At 41.3% G+C, this 18,336-nt stretch overlaps 1 protein-coding gene across 1 annotated transcript in view; it reads left to right on the top strand.

The window, feature by feature from the left end:
- Positions 1-18,336, top strand: part of LOC308347148 (ankyrin repeat domain-containing protein 26-like) — a gene marked incomplete at both ends in the record, with an annotated part of 114,794 nt that overhangs the window by 35,975 nt on the left and 60,483 nt on the right. Inside the window, 3 exons of the mRNA XM_080810283.1 lie at positions 980-987; positions 3,149-3,210; positions 3,829-3,857. Coding sequence (XP_080666409.1) covers positions 980-987; positions 3,149-3,210; positions 3,829-3,857 — 99 coding nt within the window. The remainder of the gene's footprint in view (positions 1-979; positions 988-3,148; positions 3,211-3,828; positions 3,858-18,336) is intronic.

Genomic DNA, 18,336 nt, shown 5'->3' with positions numbered 1-18,336 from the left:
GGTATTAAGGAGGGCACGGATTGCATGGAGCACTGGGTGTGGTGAAAAAAAAATGAATACTGTTATGCTGAAAAGAAATAAAAAATTAAAAATAAATAAATAAATAAATAAGAATTTATTTAAATACATATTCTTAATATCCTTTTATTTTGGTGGGGAATGCAAAGGAGAGTTAGGTGTTTTGTTAGTTCCTGTTGAAATGTACTTATAAGTCAGCGTTCTGTCCAAGAAAATATTTATTCTGGCATTTGATGTTCAGTTCACAGTCAGTGGCCAAATGAAGGTTAAACGTTACACTTAATTTAGAAAGCATATATGAGGTTTTTAAATGTCTCGGTTTTCAGTACATGCTTTTCTTATTTGTGAGTCTGATTACTATTAAAGTGGAAATTCAGATATTTTCTTAGAAAAGGATTAGGAAATCTTTATGCAACTCATTTTTGTTGTTCATTTTAACAGAGCGATTCTGAGAGTTTTCCAAAGACATACATTGGTCATTTATCTGGAAATGCAGATCAGAAAGGGACAAGTACATTAAATGAACAAGTAGAAGGTAAGAATTGTATTTTATTAAAAAGTCATTTGATAAAATATTGATGTAAAATGGGAACACGGATATATTTAAAATTCCAAAGATAATCACCTATTGAATAGAGATAAAGAGGAGAAAGATTGAAAAGGAGATAAGTTGAAGTCTTATCAGGTGTCAGTGTCAGTAACAGATGAAATTGAGGGTGCCACAAAGGAGCTAAATTAGTGGTTCCATTTCAAGATACTCTAAGACCCAAAAAAGTCAGGAAATAAGTGGATAGAATAAAAAGAGTGACTGATGAGAAAGTCAAAGAATACAGGGAGTAAATGAAGGACAATAAGCAGCTCTTAGAGTGGAAGATGGTAAAGTAAAACAATTCTTTATTTTTTTATTTTCTCTTTAAAATATTTTATTTTTTATTAACATATAATGTGTTCTTATCTGCAGGGGTACAGGTCTGTGAATCTCCAGGTTTACACACTGCACAGCACTCACTGTAGCACATACCCTCCCCAATGTCCATAACCCCACCAAAATAATTCTTTTAAATGAGGAGGAGACTATTTGAAATGCAGGAATAATATCAGGTGAGCTTCCGGTACCAAAACCTGTCAGAGTAGGATACCAAAATTTTCCCGCTCTTACTGCTTTCCTCATGGTTGGGAAGACATTCAGGACTGCCGTGGTTGATGATGCAGAGCTATGTTCTAGTCAGCGATAAGTGTGTGTGTCTTAATGGCATAAAAATGGCGGTACTTCATAAATAGTATCATTGAGTGCAAAGTAAGAGTATTGGAAGGAAGAAGGGAGGAGGTTCAGTTCGGGGGAAATCAAGGAGGCTTTAGCCGTGATAAAAAGTTCATTAGAGGGGCGCCTGGGTGGCTCAGTGAGTTAAAGACTCTGCTTTCAACTCAGGTCATGATCCCAGGGTCCTGGGATCGGGCCCGCATCGGGTTCTCTGCTCAGCGGGGAGCCTGCTTCCCTTCCTCTCTCTCTCTGTCTGCCTCTCTGCCTGCTTGTGATCTCTGTCTGTCAAATAAATAAATAAAATTAAAAAAAAAAGTTCTTTAGAAAGCTTATGAATTTTAAGACATTTCCAGTTTCGAAGAATTGATAGTGATGAACATAAGGCTTGCTTCTAGAAGGTGAAGTTAAGGTAAAGGAATGTGGTAGCAGACACAGTATGGACTAGAATTTCTCCAACTTTAGTAAATCATTGGAAACATTGCTAAAAATGCAGATTGTGAGCAGCAGGTCTGGGATTGTGCATTCTGACCTCTCAGGTGATGCCAATGTCTGTGGTCCCTGTGTCATGTGCTCTGTAGCAAGGGATTTCTGTAGAGAAATCTGGAAGGGCCAGTGGATAGTTCAGGACACTATGGGATCAAGGAAAAACATTATTTCATTTTTATTTGTGAGCATGTTTTTAGCTAGAGGGGAGCAAGGAGATGCAGAAAAAGAGGTTATAGATGTGAGATACTAGTGCTAAATAAAGAGGAAAGAAGTGGTGAAGATAAACCCTAGTACAAGGGGTGTAAAAGCAGAACAATCAAGCCCATAGATCCAGAAATAACTCTGTTTTAAGGATTTCTTTCTTTCTTTATTTTAGGGAGAGAGAATGGGAGAGACAGTGAGTGATTAGGGGGACGGGCAAAGGGAGAGGGAGAGAGATACCTCAAACAGGCTCACTTCTGAGCCTAGAGCCCGATGCGGGGCTCGATCCCAGGACCGTGCCATCATGACTTGAGCTGAAATCAATAGCTGGATAGCCAATCCGCTGCTCCAGCCAGGTGCCCCCAGAAATTACTTTTGAAGAAGAGGGATAGTGACGGGAACAAGGGACAAAAGAAAGGCACGTTAGCTGGGAAATTTTGGAGTTGAGGAGGAAACTCCAGAGAATTCACTTGAGATGGCCTGAGGGTATTTGCACTAGAACAGATTAAATCACAGCTGCTCCACAGAGAATACTGAAAGCAGATGGAGTGCTAGACATGGGGTAAATCATAGCCACGTATTCATCCTCCTCAGGTCTACTGGACATCAAAGATATATGTCAGATCGGTATGCATTATTTAAATGAGATACGGAAGCTATAGCTTTTTTTTTTTTTAACGTAGGTAATTTATTGATATTATTGCTGATTGAAAAACCCTTTAAAAACTGAGATTGTCTACCAAATCAAACTACTTTTGGAAACAAAAGAAATTATGGGGTTGGTTCCCTACATGCTAAAATTGTTAGTATCAGTAAGTATGACACTGATTCTGAAATACAAAAGATTTTCAGTGCCTAAGTATTCTGAGGCAATTAAATAGAATTTTTCCATTTTGATAGTCATATTTCCATGTTGAAAGCTTATTGTACATTATTTCTTAGATGTGTTTTATATACCTTCTTGCATGAGTGAATGAAGAAACTTTAAGATGGGGACACCTGGGTGGCTCAGTGGGTTAAAGCCTCTGCCTTCAGCTCGGGTCATGGTCTCGGGGTCCTGGGATTGAGCCCCGCATGGGGCTCTCTGCTCAGCAGGGAGTCTCCCTCTCTGCCTGCCTCTTGCCTACTTGTGCTCTCTCTCTCTCTCTGTCAAATAAATAAATAAAATTAAAAAAAAAAAAGAAACTTTAAGATGGCTAAACTAGAGGATACAAGAAATGTAGGCATACCGGTAGCCCACATGGGTATGGACAAAATGAATACTTTTATCAACCATTATCCTACAAGTGTATCTCCAAGCCAATCAATTCATAATGTTTCTCTGATGAAAACTCAATTATGCATTCAGTTGAGCTATCATTACAAATGTGGACTGCCTAAATTACAGGGTAAACGGAAGAACGTGGTTAATACTTGTAGTATAATGGTAAAAAGGATTCTGCTGTACTGCATTAAGGATGTGATGTAGCATTCTACCATTGGCTTTCATGTTTCTCCACTCAGGGTCATGATTTATTCCTCTCATTAAAAGTTGCTTCTCTTCCCATCAGTCAGCATGTTCACCTTGGTATACGTGCAGTCTTCTATATTAGTTATGCTCCTTTGAAACATCATCTGACTTTTGAAATCCTAACTGCATGTTTTGTTAGCGTATATTTTGTTATTTTGTTCAATACTTATAATGGGTTCATATTTCTGTCTTGTCACTGTCCTAAACCACCTTCCTATCTCTAGAAACAGAAGATGAAAACCTAATGTAATCACAGCCAGGCATGAGGATTCATCTTAGTCCTAACGGCATGAAAATTTAGTTGGTTTTCATATGTACATATAATTAACTATATGTCTCTTTTGCATTTTAGACTCTCTGGGAAAATATTCCTTCTTGAAGGTAAAAGTTATATTTTTATTTTGAATTTTTAACTACAGATTGTATGAAATGTACATTACGTACTAATCATATTGTTTCAATACCTCTTCAGCCTACTGTCGAGGAGAAAGATTCTGTTCCAAAGAAAGGAGCAGAATTGGAGGAAAAACAAACATCCAAATCAGGTAAATTTTACAATAGAAATATAACGATGGAAAGAAGTACATTTAAATATTTAAAATGCTCACAGTCTTCTTCTTCTGAATTATTATTATTTTTTTGGACCAAGTTTAAGTGAAGGATTGGACATAAATAAGATAGATGTTATTGCTGATAACCATGTTAGAACAAAAGCTATTTACAAGCCTAAGAAAAAGAGCTTCAAAACATGTAAGCTTTAGCTCAATTCTTTTAAAAGGAAGAACAGACTGTTTGAAATGCCGGAATAATATCAAGTGAGTTTCCAGTATCAAAATCTATCAGAGTAGTGTACCAAAATTTTCCCCCTCTTCCTGCTTTCCTCATGGTTGGGAAGACATTAAAGACTGACATGGCAGATTATTCAGAGCGATGTTCTAGTCAGCAATAAGTGTGTGTGTCTTAATTGCAAATAAAATGGTGGTACTTCATAAATAGTATCATTGAGTGCAAAGTTAAATAATTGGAAGGAAAAAGAGAGCAGGGTCAGTTTGGGGGAATCAAGGACGCTTTAGCCGCGATTCAAAGTCCATTAGAAAGTTTGTGACTTTAAAGACTTTTCCAGTTTTGAAGAATTGATAGTGACGGACGTGAAGCTTGCTTCTAGAAGGTGAAGTTAAGGTGAAGGAATGTGGCAGCAGACTCAGTATGGACCAGAATTTCTCCAATTTTACTGAATCATCGGAGACCTTGTTAAAAATGCACATTGTGGGGGCGCCTCGTGATCCCAGGGTCCTGGGATCGAGCCCCACATCAGGCTATCTGCTCTGCGGGGAGCCTGCTTCCCCCCCCCTCTCTCTGCCTTCCTCTCTGCCTACTTGTGATCTCTCTGTCAAAGAAAGAAAGAAAGAAAGAAAGAAATCTTTAAAAAAAAGAAATGCACATTGTGAGGGGCGCGTGGGTGGCTCAGTGGGTTAAGCCTCTGCCTTGGGCTCGGGCCATGACCTCAGGATCCTGGGATTGAGCCCCGCATCCGGCTCTCTGCTCCGCAGGGAGCCTGCTTCCCCCTCTCTCTCTGCCTGGCGCTCTGCCTACTTGTGATCTCTCTCTGTCAGAGAGATAAATACAATCTTTCAAAAATAATGAACATTGTGAGCAGCAGGTCTGGGATCCTGCATTCTGACCTGTCAGGTGATGCAAATGTCAATGGTCCGTTGGTCATGTGCTCCATTGCAAGGGTGGAGACTTCCACGTAGAGACACCTGGAAAGGCCACTGGATACTTCAAGACACCACAGGATCAAGGAAAACGATATTTTCTTTTTGTTTGTAAGCATGTTTTCGGCTAGACGGGAGAAAGGAGATGCAGAAAGAGAGGTTATAGATGTAAGATACTAGTGCTAACTAAAAAGGAAAGAAGTGGTGGAGATAATCCCTAATAAAAAGAGTGTAAACGCAAAACAATCAAGACTATAGATCCACAAATAGGTCTTTTTTTAGGATTTTTTTTTCTTTATTTGTTTCAGGGAGCAAGATTGAGAGAGACAGAGAATGATCAGGGGGAGAGGCAAAGGCAGAGGGAGAGGTTCCTCAAACAGGCTCACTTCTGCGCCTGGAGCCTCCATGCAGGGTTCAGTCTGAAGACTCTGTCCTCGTGACCTGAGTCGAAATCAAGAGCCAGGTGCTCAATCCGCCGTTCCGTCCGGGTGCTCCCAGAAATTACTTTTTGAAGGGGCATAGCGAAGGGAACAAGGGAAAAGGGAAAGGCACGTTAGCTGAGAAGTCTTGGAGTTGAGAAGGAAACTCCGGAGAATTCACTTTAGATGGCTCGAGGGTATTTGCACTAGAACCACATATTCATCCTCCTCAGGTCTTTTGGACATCAAAGATACAGGTTACGTCGGTCTTCATTACTCAAGTGAGATACGGAAGCTATGGCTTTCTTTTTTTTTAAGATAGGTAATTTTTTGATACGAGAGCTGTTTCCAAAAACCCTTGAAAGACTGACATGATCTACCAATTCAAACTACGTTTAGAATCAAAAGAAATTATTGGGTTGGTTCCCTGAATGCTAAAATTGTTTTTATCAATAAGTATGACAGTGACCAAAGATTTTCAGTACCTAGGATTTCTGTGGCCATTCAATAGATTTTGTTCCATATACATAGTCATATTTCCATATTTGAAGCTATTGTACATTATTTCCTAGATGTGTTTTATACACCTTCTTGTATAAGTGAATGAAGAAACTTTAAGGTGGCTAAACTAGTGGATACAGGAAATGTAGGCATACCGGTAGCCCACAAGGATATGGACAAAAATGAGTACTTTCAGTAACTGTGATCCCACAAGTGTATATCCAAGCTGATCAGTTCATACGGTTTTGTTTGATGAAAACTCAGTTATGCATTCAGTTGGCCTATCATCAGCACTGTGTACTCCTACAGGACAGGACAAATTGAAGAAGGTCATACATACTTAGAGTCCAATGGTATAAATGATTCTGCTGTGCTGCCTTAAGGATGTGGTGTAGCATTCTACCATGGGCTTTCACGTATGTCCACTCAGGGTCACGATTTGTTCCTCTCGTTAGAAATTGCTCTTCTGGCCAACCCACCTTCCTGTCTGCAGAAACAACCCCCAAACCCACTTGTAATCTGAGCCAGGCATGAGGATTCAGCTTAGTACTAAGTGCATGAGTGTTTGTGGGCTTCTCTATGTACATGGAGCTAACTAGATGACCCTTTTGCTTTTTAGATTCTCCAGGAAAATACTCTCACCGGAAGGTAAAACTTACATTTTTATTTTGAGGCTTTAACTACAGATTGCATGTCTTAATCATATTGTTTCAATACCCATTCAGCCTGCTGTGGAGGGGAAAGGTTTTATTTCGAATCAACCCAGAGACATGGAGGAAATTCAAGCATCCCAATCAGGTAAATTTTACAATATAAACTGAACGGTGTAAAGAAGTCCACTAAAATATTTGAAATGCTCACAGTCTTCTTATTCTGAAGTCTTTTTATTTATTTATTTAGTTAGTTAGTTAGTTAGTTACTTAATTTTGGGGGCAATCTTCAGTGAAGGTTCTGACATAAATAAGGTAGATGTTATTGCTGAACAATATTTGAACAGAAGATATTTACAAGCCTAAGAACAAGAGCTTCTGAAACATGTAAGCTTTAGCTCAATTCTTTAAAAAGGAAGAGCAGACTGTTTGAAATGCCGGAAGGGTATCAGGGGCGCTTCCGGTACCAAAACCTGTAGGAGTCGGATACCAAAATTTCCCCCCTGTTACTGCTTTCCTCGCTGCTGGGAAGACATTAAGGACTGACGTGGTTGATGATGCAAAGCTATGTTCTAGTCAGCTATAAGAATGTGTGGCTGGATGGCATGTAAAATGGTGGTACTTCATAAATAGTATCATTGAGTGCCAAGTAAGAGTATTGGAAGGAGAAGAGAGCAGGGTCAGTTTGGGGGGGATTGAGGAAGCCTTAGCCGTGATAAAAAGTCTATTAGAAAGTTTGTGACTTTTAAGACTTTTCCAGTTTTGAAGAATTGATAGTGACGAACGTGAAGCTTGCTTCTAGAAGGTGAAGTTAAGGTGAAGGAATGTGGCAGCAGACTCAGTATGGACCAGAATTTCTCCAATTTTACTGAATCATCGGAGACCTTGTTAAAAATGCACATTGTGGGGGCGCCTGGGTGGCTCAGTGGGTTGAAGCCTCTGCCTTCGGCTCAGGTCGTGATCCCAGGGTCCTGGGATCGAGCCCCACATCAGGCTCTCTGCTCTGCGGGGAGCCTGCTTCCCCCCCCCCCACCTTCCTCTCTGCCTACTTGTGATCTCTCTGTCAAAGAAAGAAAGAAAGAAAGAAATCTTTAAAAAAAAGAAATGCACATTGTGAGGGGCGCGTGGGTGGCTCAGTGGGTTAAGCCTCTGCCTTGGGCTCGGGCCATGACCTCAGGATCCTGGGATTGAGCCCCGCATCCGGCTCTCTGCTCCGCAGGGAGCCTGCTTCCCCCTCTCTCTCTGCCTGTCGCTCTGCCTACTTGTGATCTCTCTCTGTCAAAGAGATAAATACAATCTTTCAAAAATAATGAACATTGTGAGCAGCAGGTCTGGGATCCTGCATTCTGAGCTGTCAGGTGATGCAAATGTCAATGGTCCGTTGGTCATGTGCTCCATTGCAAGGGTGGAGACTTCCACGTAGAGACACCTGGAAAGGCCACTGGATACTTCAAGACACCACAGGATCAAGGAAAACATTATTTTCTTTTTGTTTGTAAGCATGTTTTCGGCTAGACGGGAGAAAGGAGATGCAGAAAGAGAGGTTATAGATGTAAGATACTAGTGCTAACTAAAAAGGAAAGAAGTGGTGGAGATAATCCCTAATAAAAAGAGTGTAAACGCAAAACAATCAAGACTATAGATCCACAAATAGGTCTTTTTTTAGGAATTTTTTTTTCTTTATTTGTTTCAGGGAGCAAGATTGAGAGAGACAGAGAATGATCAGGGGGAGAGGCAAAGGCAGAGGGAGAGGTTCCTCAAACAGGCTCACTTCTGCGCCTGGAGCCTCCATGCAGGGTTCAGTCTGAAGACTCTGTCCTCGTGACCTGAGTCGAAATCAAGAGCCAGGTGCTCAATCCGCCGTTCCGTCCGGGTGCTCCCAGAAATTACTTTTTGAAGGGGCATAGCGAAGGGAACAAGGGAAAAGGGAAAGGCACGTTAGCTGAGAAGTCTTGGAGTTGAGAAGGAAACTCCAGAGAATTCACTTTAGATGGCTCGAGGGTATTTGCACTAGAACCACATATTCATCCTCCTCAGGTCTTTTGGACATCAAAGATACAGGTTACGTCGGTCTTCATTACTCAAGTGAGATACGGAAGCTATGGCTTTCTTTTTTTTTAAGATAGGTAATTTTTTGATACGAGAGCTGTTTCCAAAAACCCTTGAAAGACTGACATGATCTACCAATTCAAACTACGTTTAGAATCAAAAGAAATTATTGGGTTGGTTCCCTGAATGCTAAAATTGTTTTTATCAATAAGTATGACAGTGACCAAAGATTTTCAGTACCTAGGATTTCTGTGGCCATTCAATAGATTTTGTTCCATATACATAGTCATATTTCCATATTTAAAGCTATTGTACATTATTTCCTAGATGTGTTTTATACACCTTCTTGTATAAGTGAATGAAGAAACTTTAAGGTGGCTAAACTAGTGGATACAGGAAATGTAGGCATACCGGTAGCCCACAAGGATATGGACAAAAATGAGTACTTTCAGTAACTGTGATCCCACAAGTGTATATCCAAGCTGATCAGTTCATACGGTTTTGTTTGATGAAAACTCAGTTATGCATTCAGTTGGCCTATCATCAGCACTGTGTACTCCTACAGGACAGGACAAATTGAAGAAGGTCATACATACTTAGAGTCCAATGGTATAAATGATTCTGCTGTGCTGCCTTAAGGATGTGGTGTAGCATTCTACCATGGGCTTTCACGTATGTCCACTCAGGGTCACGATTTGTTCCTCTCGTTAGAAATTGCTCTTCTGGCCAACCCACCTTCCTGTCTGCAGAAACAACCCCCAAACCCACTTGTAATCTGAGCCAGGCATGAGGATTCAGCTTAGTACTAAGTGCATGAGTGTTTGTGGGCTTCTCTATGTACATGGAGCTAACTAGATGACCCTTTTGCTTTTTAGATTCTCCAGGAAAATACTCTCACTGGAAGGTAAAACTTACATTTTTATTTTGAGGCTTTAACTACAGATTGCATGTCTTAATCATATTGTTTCAATACCCATTCAGCCTGCTGTGGAGGGGAAAGGTTTTATTTCGAATCAACCCAGAGACATGGAGGAAATTCAAGCATCCCAATCAGGTAAATTTTACAATATAAACTGAACGGTGTAAAGAAGTCCACTAAAATATTTGAAATGCTCACAGTCTTCTTATTCTGAAGTCTTTTTATTTATTTAGTTAGTTAGTTAGTTAGTTACTTAATTTTGGGGGCAATCTTCAGTGAAGGTTCTGACATAAATAAGGTAGATGTTATTGCTGAACAATATTTGAACAGAAGATATTTACAAGCCTAAGAACAAGAGCTTCTGAAACATGTAAGCTTTAGCTCAATTCTTTAAAAAGGAAGAGCAGACTGTTTGAAATGCCGGAAGGGTATCAGGGGCGCTTCCGGTACCAAAACCTGTAGGAGTCGGATACCAAAATTTCCCCCCTGTTACTGCTTTCCTCGCTGCTGGGAAGACATTAAGGACTGACGTGGTTGATGATGCAAAGCTATGTTCTAGTCAGCTATAAGAATGTGTGGCTGGATGGCATGTAAAATGGTGGTACTTCATAAATAGTATCATTGAGTGCCAAGTAAGAGTATTGGAAGGAGAAGAGAGCAGGGTCAGTTTGGGGGGGATTGAGGAAGCCTTAGCCGTGATAAAAAGTCTATTAGAAAGTTTGTGACTTTTAAGACTTTTCCAGTTTTGAAGAATTGATAGTGACGAACGTGAAGCTTGCTTCTAGAAGGTGAAGTTAAGGTGAAGGAATGTGGCAGCAGACTCAGTATGGACCAGAATTTCTCCAATTTTACTGAATCATCGGAGACCTTGTTAAAAATGCACATTGTGGGGGCGCCTGGGTGGCTCAGTGGGTTGAAGCCTCTGCCTTCGGCTCAGGTCGTGATCCCAGGGTCCTGGGATCGAGCCCCACATCAGGCTCTCTGCTCTGCGGGGAGCCTGCTTCCCCCCCCCCCACCTTCCTCTCTGCCTACTTGTGATCTCTCTGTCAAAGAAAGAAAGAAAGAAAGAAATCTTTAAAAAAAAGAAATGCACATTGTGAGGGGCGCGTGGGTGGCTCAGTGGGTTAAGCCTCTGCCTTGGGCTCGGGCCATGACCTCAGGATCCTGGGATTGAGCCCCGCATCCGGCTCTCTGCTCCGCAGGGAGCCTGCTTCCCCCTCTCTCTCTGCCTGTCGCTCTGCCTACTTGTGATCTCTCTCTGTCAAAGAGATAAATACAATCTTTCAAAAATAATGAACATTGTGAGCAGCAGGTCTGGGATCCTGCATTCTGACCTGTCAGGTGATGCAAATGTCAATGGTCCGTTGGTCATGTGCTCCATTGCAAGGGTGGAGACTTCCACGTAGAGACACCTGGAAAGGCCACTGGATACTTCAAGACACCACAGGATCAAGGAAAACATTATTTTCTTTTTGTTTGTAAGCATGTTTTCGGCTAGACGGGAGAAAGGAGATGCAGAAAGAGAGGTTATAGATGTAAGATACTAGTGCTAACTAAAAAGGAAAGAAGTGGTGGAGATAATCCCTAATAAAAAGAGTGTAAACGCAAAACAATCAAGACTATAGATCCACAAATAGGTCTTTTTTTAGGAATTTTTTTTTCTTTATTTGTTTCAGGGAGCAAGATTGAGAGAGACAGAGAATGATCAGGGGGAGAGGCAAAGGCAGAGGGAGAGGTTCCTCAAACAGGCTCACTTCTGCGCCTGGAGCCTCCATGCAGGGTTCAGTCTGAAGACTCTGTCCTCGTGACCTGAGTCGAAATCAAGAGCCAGGTGCTCAATCCGCCGTTCCGTCCGGGTGCTCCCAGAAATTACTTTTTGAAGGGGCATAGCGAAGGGAACAAGGGAAAAGGGAAAGGCACGTTAGCTGAGAAGTCTTGGAGTTGAGAAGGAAACTCCAGAGAATTCACTTTAGATGGCTCGAGGGTATTTGCACTAGAACCACATATTCATCCTCCTCAGGTCTTTTGGACATCAAAGATACAGGTTACGTCGGTCTTCATTACTCAAGTGAGATACGGAAGCTATGGCTTTCTTTTTTTTTAAGATAGGTAATTTTTTGATACGAGAGCTGTTTCCAAAAACCCTTGAAAGACTGACATGATCTACCAATTCAAACTACGTTTAGAATCAAAAGAAATTATTGGGTTGGTTCCCTGAATGCTAAAATTGTTTTTATCAATAAGTATGACAGTGACCAAAGATTTTCAGTACCTAGGATTTCTGTGGCCATTCAATAGATTTTATTCCATATACATAGTCATATTTCCATATTTAAAGCTATTGTACATTATTTCCTAGATGTGTTTTATACACCTTCTTGTATAAGTGAATGAAGAAACTTTAAGGTGGCTAAACTAGTGGATACAGGAAATGTAGGCATACCGGTAGCCCACAAGGATATGGACAAAAATGAGTACTTTCAGTAACTGTGATCCCACAAGTGTATATCCAAGCTGATCAGTTCATACGGTTTTGTTTGATGAAAACTCAGTTATGCATTCAGTTGGCCTATCATCAGCACTGTGTACTCCTACAGGACAGGACAAATTGAAGAAGGTCATACATACTTAGAGTCCAATGGTATAAATGATTCTGCTGTGCTGCCTTAAGGATGTGGTGTAGCATTCTACCATGGGCTTTCACGTATGTCCACTCAGGGTCACGATTTGTTCCTCTCGTTAGAAATTGCTCTTCTGGCCAACCCACCTTCCTGTCTGCAGAAACAACCCCCAAACCCACTTGTAATCTGAGCCAGGCATGAGGATTCAGCTTAGTACTAAGTGCATGAGTGTTTGTGGGCTTCTCTATGTACATGGAGCTAACTAGATGACCCTTTTGCTTTTTAGATTCTCCAGGAAAATACTCTCACTGGAAGGTAAAACTTACATTTTTATTTTGAGGCTTTAACTACAGATTGCATGTCTTAATCATATTGTTTCAATACCCATTCAGCCTGCTGTGGAGGGGAAAGGTTTTATTTCGAATCAACCCAGAGACATGGAGGAAATTCAAGCATCCCAATCAGGTAAATTTTACAATATAAACTGAACGGTGTAAAGAAGTCCACTAAAATATTTGAAATGCTCACAGTCTTCTTATTCTGAAGTCTTTTTATTTATTTATTTAGTTAGTTAGTTAGTTAGTTACTTAATTTTGGGGGCAATCTTCAGTGAAGGTTCTGACATAAATAAGGTAGATGTTATTGCTGAACAATATTTGAACAGAAGATATTTACAAGCCTAAGAACAAGAGCTTCTGAAACATGTAAGCTTTAGCTCAATTCTTTAAAAAGGAAGAGCAGACTGTTTGAAATGCCGGAAGGGTATCAGGGGCGCTTCCGGTACCAAAACCTGTAGGAGTCGGATACCAAAATTTCCCCCCTGTTACTGCTTTCCTCGCTGCTGGGAAGACATTAAGGACTGACGTGGTTGATGATGCAAAGCTATGTTCTAGTCAGCTATAAGAATGTGTGGCTGGATGGCATGTAAAATGGTGGTACTTCATAAATAGTATCATTGAGTGCCAAGTAAGAGTATTGGAAGGAGAAGAGAGCAGGGTCAGTTTGGGGGGGATTGAGGAAGCCTTAGCCGTGATAAAAAGTCTATTAGAAAGTTTGTGACTTTTAAGACTTTTCCAGTTTTGAAGAATTGATAGTGACGAACGTGAAGCTTGCTTCTAGAAGGTGAAGTTAAGGTGAAGGAATGTGGCAGCAGACTCAGTATGGACCAGAATTTCTCCAATTTTACTGAATCATCGGAGACCTTGTTAAAAATGCACATTGTGGGGGCGCCTGGGTGGCTCAGTGGGTTGAAGCCTCTGCCTTCGGCTCAGGTCGTGATCCCAGGGTCCTGGGATCGAGCCCCACATCAGGCTCTCTGCTCTGCGGGGAGCCTGCTTCCCCCCCCCCCCTGCCTTCCTCTCTGCCTACTTGTGATCCCTCTGTCAAAGAAAGAAAGAAAGAAAGAAATCTTTAAAAAAAAGAAATGCACATTGTGAGGGGCGCGTGGGTGGCTCAGTGGGTTAAGCCTCTGCCTTGGGCTCGGGCCATGACCTCAGGATCCTGGGATTGAGCCCCGCATCCGGCTCTCTGCTCCGCAGGGAGCCTGCTTCCCCCTCTCTCTCTGCCTGTCGCTCTGCCTACTTGTGATCTCTCTCTGTCAGAGAGATAAATACAATCTTTCAAAAATAATGAACATTGTGAGCAGCAGGTCTGGGATCCTGCATTCTGACCTGTCAGGTGATGCAAATGTCAATGGTCCGTTGGTCATGTGCTCCATTGCAAGGGTGGAGACTTCCACGTAGAGACACCTGGAAAGGCCACTGGATACTTCAAGACACCACAGGATCAAGGAAAACGTTATTTTCTTTTTGTTTGTAAGCATGTTTTCGGCTAGACGGGAGAAAGGAGATGCAGAAAGAGAGGTTATAGATGTAAGATACTAGTGCTAACTAAAAAGGAAAGAAGTGGTGGAGATAATCCCTAATAAAAAGAGTGTAAACGCAAAACAATCAAGACTATAGATCCACAAATAGGTCTTTTTTTAGGATTTTTTTTTCTTTATTTGTTTCAGGGAGCAAGATTGAGAGAGACAGAGAATGATCAGGGGGAGGGGCAAAGGCAGAGGGAGAGGTTCCTCAAACAGGCTCACTTCTGCGCCTGGAGCCTCCATGCAGGGTTCAGTCTGAAGACTCTGTCCTCGTGACCTGAGTCGAAATCAAGAGCCAGGTGCTCAATCCGCCGTTCCGTCCGGGTGCTCCCAGAAATTACTTTTTGAAGGGGCATAGCGAAGGGAACAAGGGAAAAGGGAAAGGCACGTTAGCTGAGAAGTCTTGGAGTTGAGAAGGAAACTCCGGAGAATTCACTTTAGATGGCTCGAGGGTATTTGCACTAGAACCACATATTCATCCTCCTCAGGTCTTTTGGACATCAAAGATACAGGTTACGTCGGTCTTCATTACTCAAGTGAGATACGGAAGCTATGGCTTTCTTTTTTTTTAAGATAGGTAATTTTTTGATACGAGAGCTGTTTCCAAAAACCCTTGAAAGACTGACATGATCTACCAATTCAAACTACGTTTAGAATCAAAAGAAATTATTGGGTTGGTTCCCTGAATGCTAAAATTGTTTTTATCAATAAGTATGACAGTGACCAAAGATTTTCAGTACCTAGGATTTCTGTGGCCATTCAATAGATTTTGTTCCATATACATAGTCATATTTCCATATTTGAAGCTATTGTACATTATTTCCTAGATGTGTTTTATACACCTTCTTGTATAAGTGAATGAAGAAACTTTAAGGTGGCTAAACTAGTGGATACAGGAAATGTAGGCATACCGGTAGCCCACAAGGATATGGACAAAAATGAGTACTTTCAGTAACTGTGATCCCACAAGTGTATATCCAAGCTGATCAGTTCATACGGTTTTGTTTGATGAAAACTCAGTTATGCATTCAGTTGGCCTATCATCAGCACTGTGTACTCCTACAGGACAGGACAAATTGAAGAAGGTCATACATACTTAGAGTCCAATGGTATAAATGATTCTGCTGTGCTGCCTTAAGGATGTGGTGTAGCATTCTACCATGGGCTTTCACGTATGTCCACTCAGGGTCACGATTTGTTCCTCTCGTTAGAAATTGCTCTTCTGGCCAACCCACCTTCCTGTCTGCAGAAACAACCCCCAAACCCACTTGTAATCTGAGCCAGGCATGAGGATTCAGCTTAGTACTAAGTGCATGAGTGTTTGTGGGCTTCTCTATGTACATGGAGCTAACTAGATGACCCTTTTGCTTTTTAGATTCTCCAGGAAAATACTCTCACCGGAAGGTAAAACTTACATTTTTATTTTGAGGCTTTAACTACAGATTGCATGTCTTAATCATATTGTTTCAATACCCATTCAGCCTGCTGTGGAGGGGAAAGGTTTTATTTCGAATCAACCCAGAGACATGGAGGAAATTCAAGCATCCCAATCAGGTAAATTTTACAATATAAACTGAACGGTGTAAAGAAGTCCACTAAAATATTTGAAATGCTCACAGTCTTCTTATTCTGAAGTCTTTTTATTTATTTATTTAGTTAGTTAGTTAGTTAGTTACTTAATTTTGGGGGCAATCTTCAGTGAAGGTTCTGACATAAATAAGGTAGATGTTATTGCTGAACAATATTTGAACAGAAGATATTTACAAGCCTAAGAACAAGAGCTTCTGAAACATGTAAGCTTTAGCTCAATTCTTTAAAAAGGAAGAGCAGACTGTTTGAAATGCCGGAAGGGTATCAGGGGCGCTTCCGGTACCAAAACCTGTAGGAGTCGGATACCAAAATTTCCCCCCTGTTACTGCTTTCCTCGCTGCTGGGAAGACATTAAGGACTGACGTGGTTGATGATGCAAAGCTATGTTCTAGTCAGCTATAAGAATGTGTGGCTGGATGGCATGTAAAATGGTGGTACTTCATAAATAGTATCATTGAGTGCCAAGTAAGAGTATTGGAAGGAGAAGAGAGCAGGGTCAGTTTGGGGGGGATTGAGGAAGCCTTAGCCGTGATAAAAAGTCTATTAGAAAGTTTGTGACTTTTAAGACTTTTCCAGTTTTGAAGAATTGATAGTGACGAACGTGAAGCTTGCTTCTAGAAGGTGAAGTTAAGGTGAAGGAATGTGGCAGCAGACTCAGTATGGACCAGAATTTCTCCAATTTTACTGAATCATCGGAGACCTTGTTAAAAATGCACATTGTGGGGGCGCCTGGGTGGCTCAGTGGGTTGAAGCCTCTGCCTTCGGCTCAGGTCGTGATCCCAGGGTCCTGGGATCGAGCCCCACATCAGGCTCTCTGCTCTGCAGGGAGCCTGCTTCCCCCCTCCCCCTGCCTTCCTCTCTGCCTACTTGTGATCTCTCTGTCAAAGAAAGAAAGAAAGAAAGAAAGAAAGAAAGAAAGAAAGAAAGAAAGAAATCTTTAAAAAAAAGAAATGCACATTGTGAGGGGCGCGTGGGTGGCTCAGTGGGTTAAGCCTCTGCCTTGGGCTCGGGCCATGACCTCAGGATCCTGGGATTGAGCCCCGCATCCGGCTCTCTGCTCCGCAGGGAGCCTGCTTCCCCCTCTCTCTCTGCCTGCCGCTCTGCCTACTTGTGATCTCTCTCTGTCAGAGAGATAAATACAATCTTTCAAAAATAATGAACATTGTGAGCAGCAGGTCTGGGATCCTGCATTCTGACCTGTCAGGTGATGCAAATGTCAATGGTCCATTGGTCATGTGCTCCATTGCAAGGGTGGAGACTTCCACGTAGAGACACCTGGAAAGGCCACTGGATACTTCAAGACACCACAGGATCAAGGAAAACGTTATTTTCTTTTTGTTTGTAAGCATGTTTTCGGCTAGACGGGAGAAAGGAGATGCAGAAAGAGAGGTTATAGATGTAAGATACTAGTGCTAACTAAAAAGGAAAGAAGTGGTGGAGATAATCCCTAATAAAAAGAGTGTAAACGCAAAACAATCAAGACTATAGATCCACAAATAGGTCTTTTTTTAGGATTTTTTTTTCTTTATTTGTGTCAGGGAGCAAGATTGAGAGAGACAGAGAATGATCAGGGGGAGGGGCAAAGGCAGAGGGAGAGGTTCCTCAAACAGGCTCACTTCTGCGCCTGGAGCCTCCATGCAGGGTTCAGTCTGAAGACTCTGTCCTCGTGACCTGTGTCGAAATCAAGAACCAGGTGCTCAATCCGCCGTTCCGTCCGGGTGCTCCCAGAAATTACTTTTTGAAGGGGCATAGCGAAGGGAACAAGGGAAAAGGGAAAGGCACGTTAGCTAAGAAGTTTTGGAGTTGAGAAGGAAACTCCAGAGAATTCACTTTAGATGGCTCGAGGGTATTTGCACTAGAACCACATATTCATCCTCCTCAGGTCTTTTGGACATCAAAGATACAGGTTACGTCGGTCTTCATTACTCAAGTGAGATACGGAAGCTATGGCTTTCTTTTTTTTTAAGATAGGTAATTTTTTGATACGAGAGCTGTTTCCAAAAACCCTGGAAAGACTGACATGATCTACCAAATCAAACTACTTTTGGAAACTATAGAATTACAGGATTGGTTCCCTAAATGTTAAAATTTTTATTATCAGTAAGTGTGACACTAATTCTGAAATACATATTTTTTTATTTTAATAAATAGATTTTTTAAAAAAATTTTAATAAACATATAATATATTTTTATCCCCAGGAGGTACTGGTCTGTGAATCGCTAGGTTTACACATTTCACAGCAGTCATCATAGCACATACCCTCCCCAATGTCCATATCCCCCCTAGAATCTTTTTTAAAAAAGAATTAGGAGAAAGTAATTTCTTTTAGGCTGTTTTTAGCATTCACTTGAGAGTGGGTGGCAGTATTATATTTAGAAGTTTGTGCCCAGCTGGGGATACTAGGTAGAGGTCTAAAGATTACTTATTGAAAACAAAGTTTCTTAACTTTATTTTTATAGCTTTAAATTCACAAGTATTGGTCCAATTATATTCAATGTAACTAGAAAAAGCAGCTTCCCAAACCAAAT

The sequence above is a fragment of the Martes martes genome (assembly GCF_963455335.1).
Source record: "Martes martes genome assembly, chromosome: 8".
NCBI classification, from domain to species: Eukaryota; Metazoa; Chordata; class Mammalia; order Carnivora; family Mustelidae; genus Martes; species Martes martes.
The sequence above is the reverse complement of the archived record's forward strand: the minus strand, read 5'-3'. Positions and strand labels throughout refer to the sequence as shown.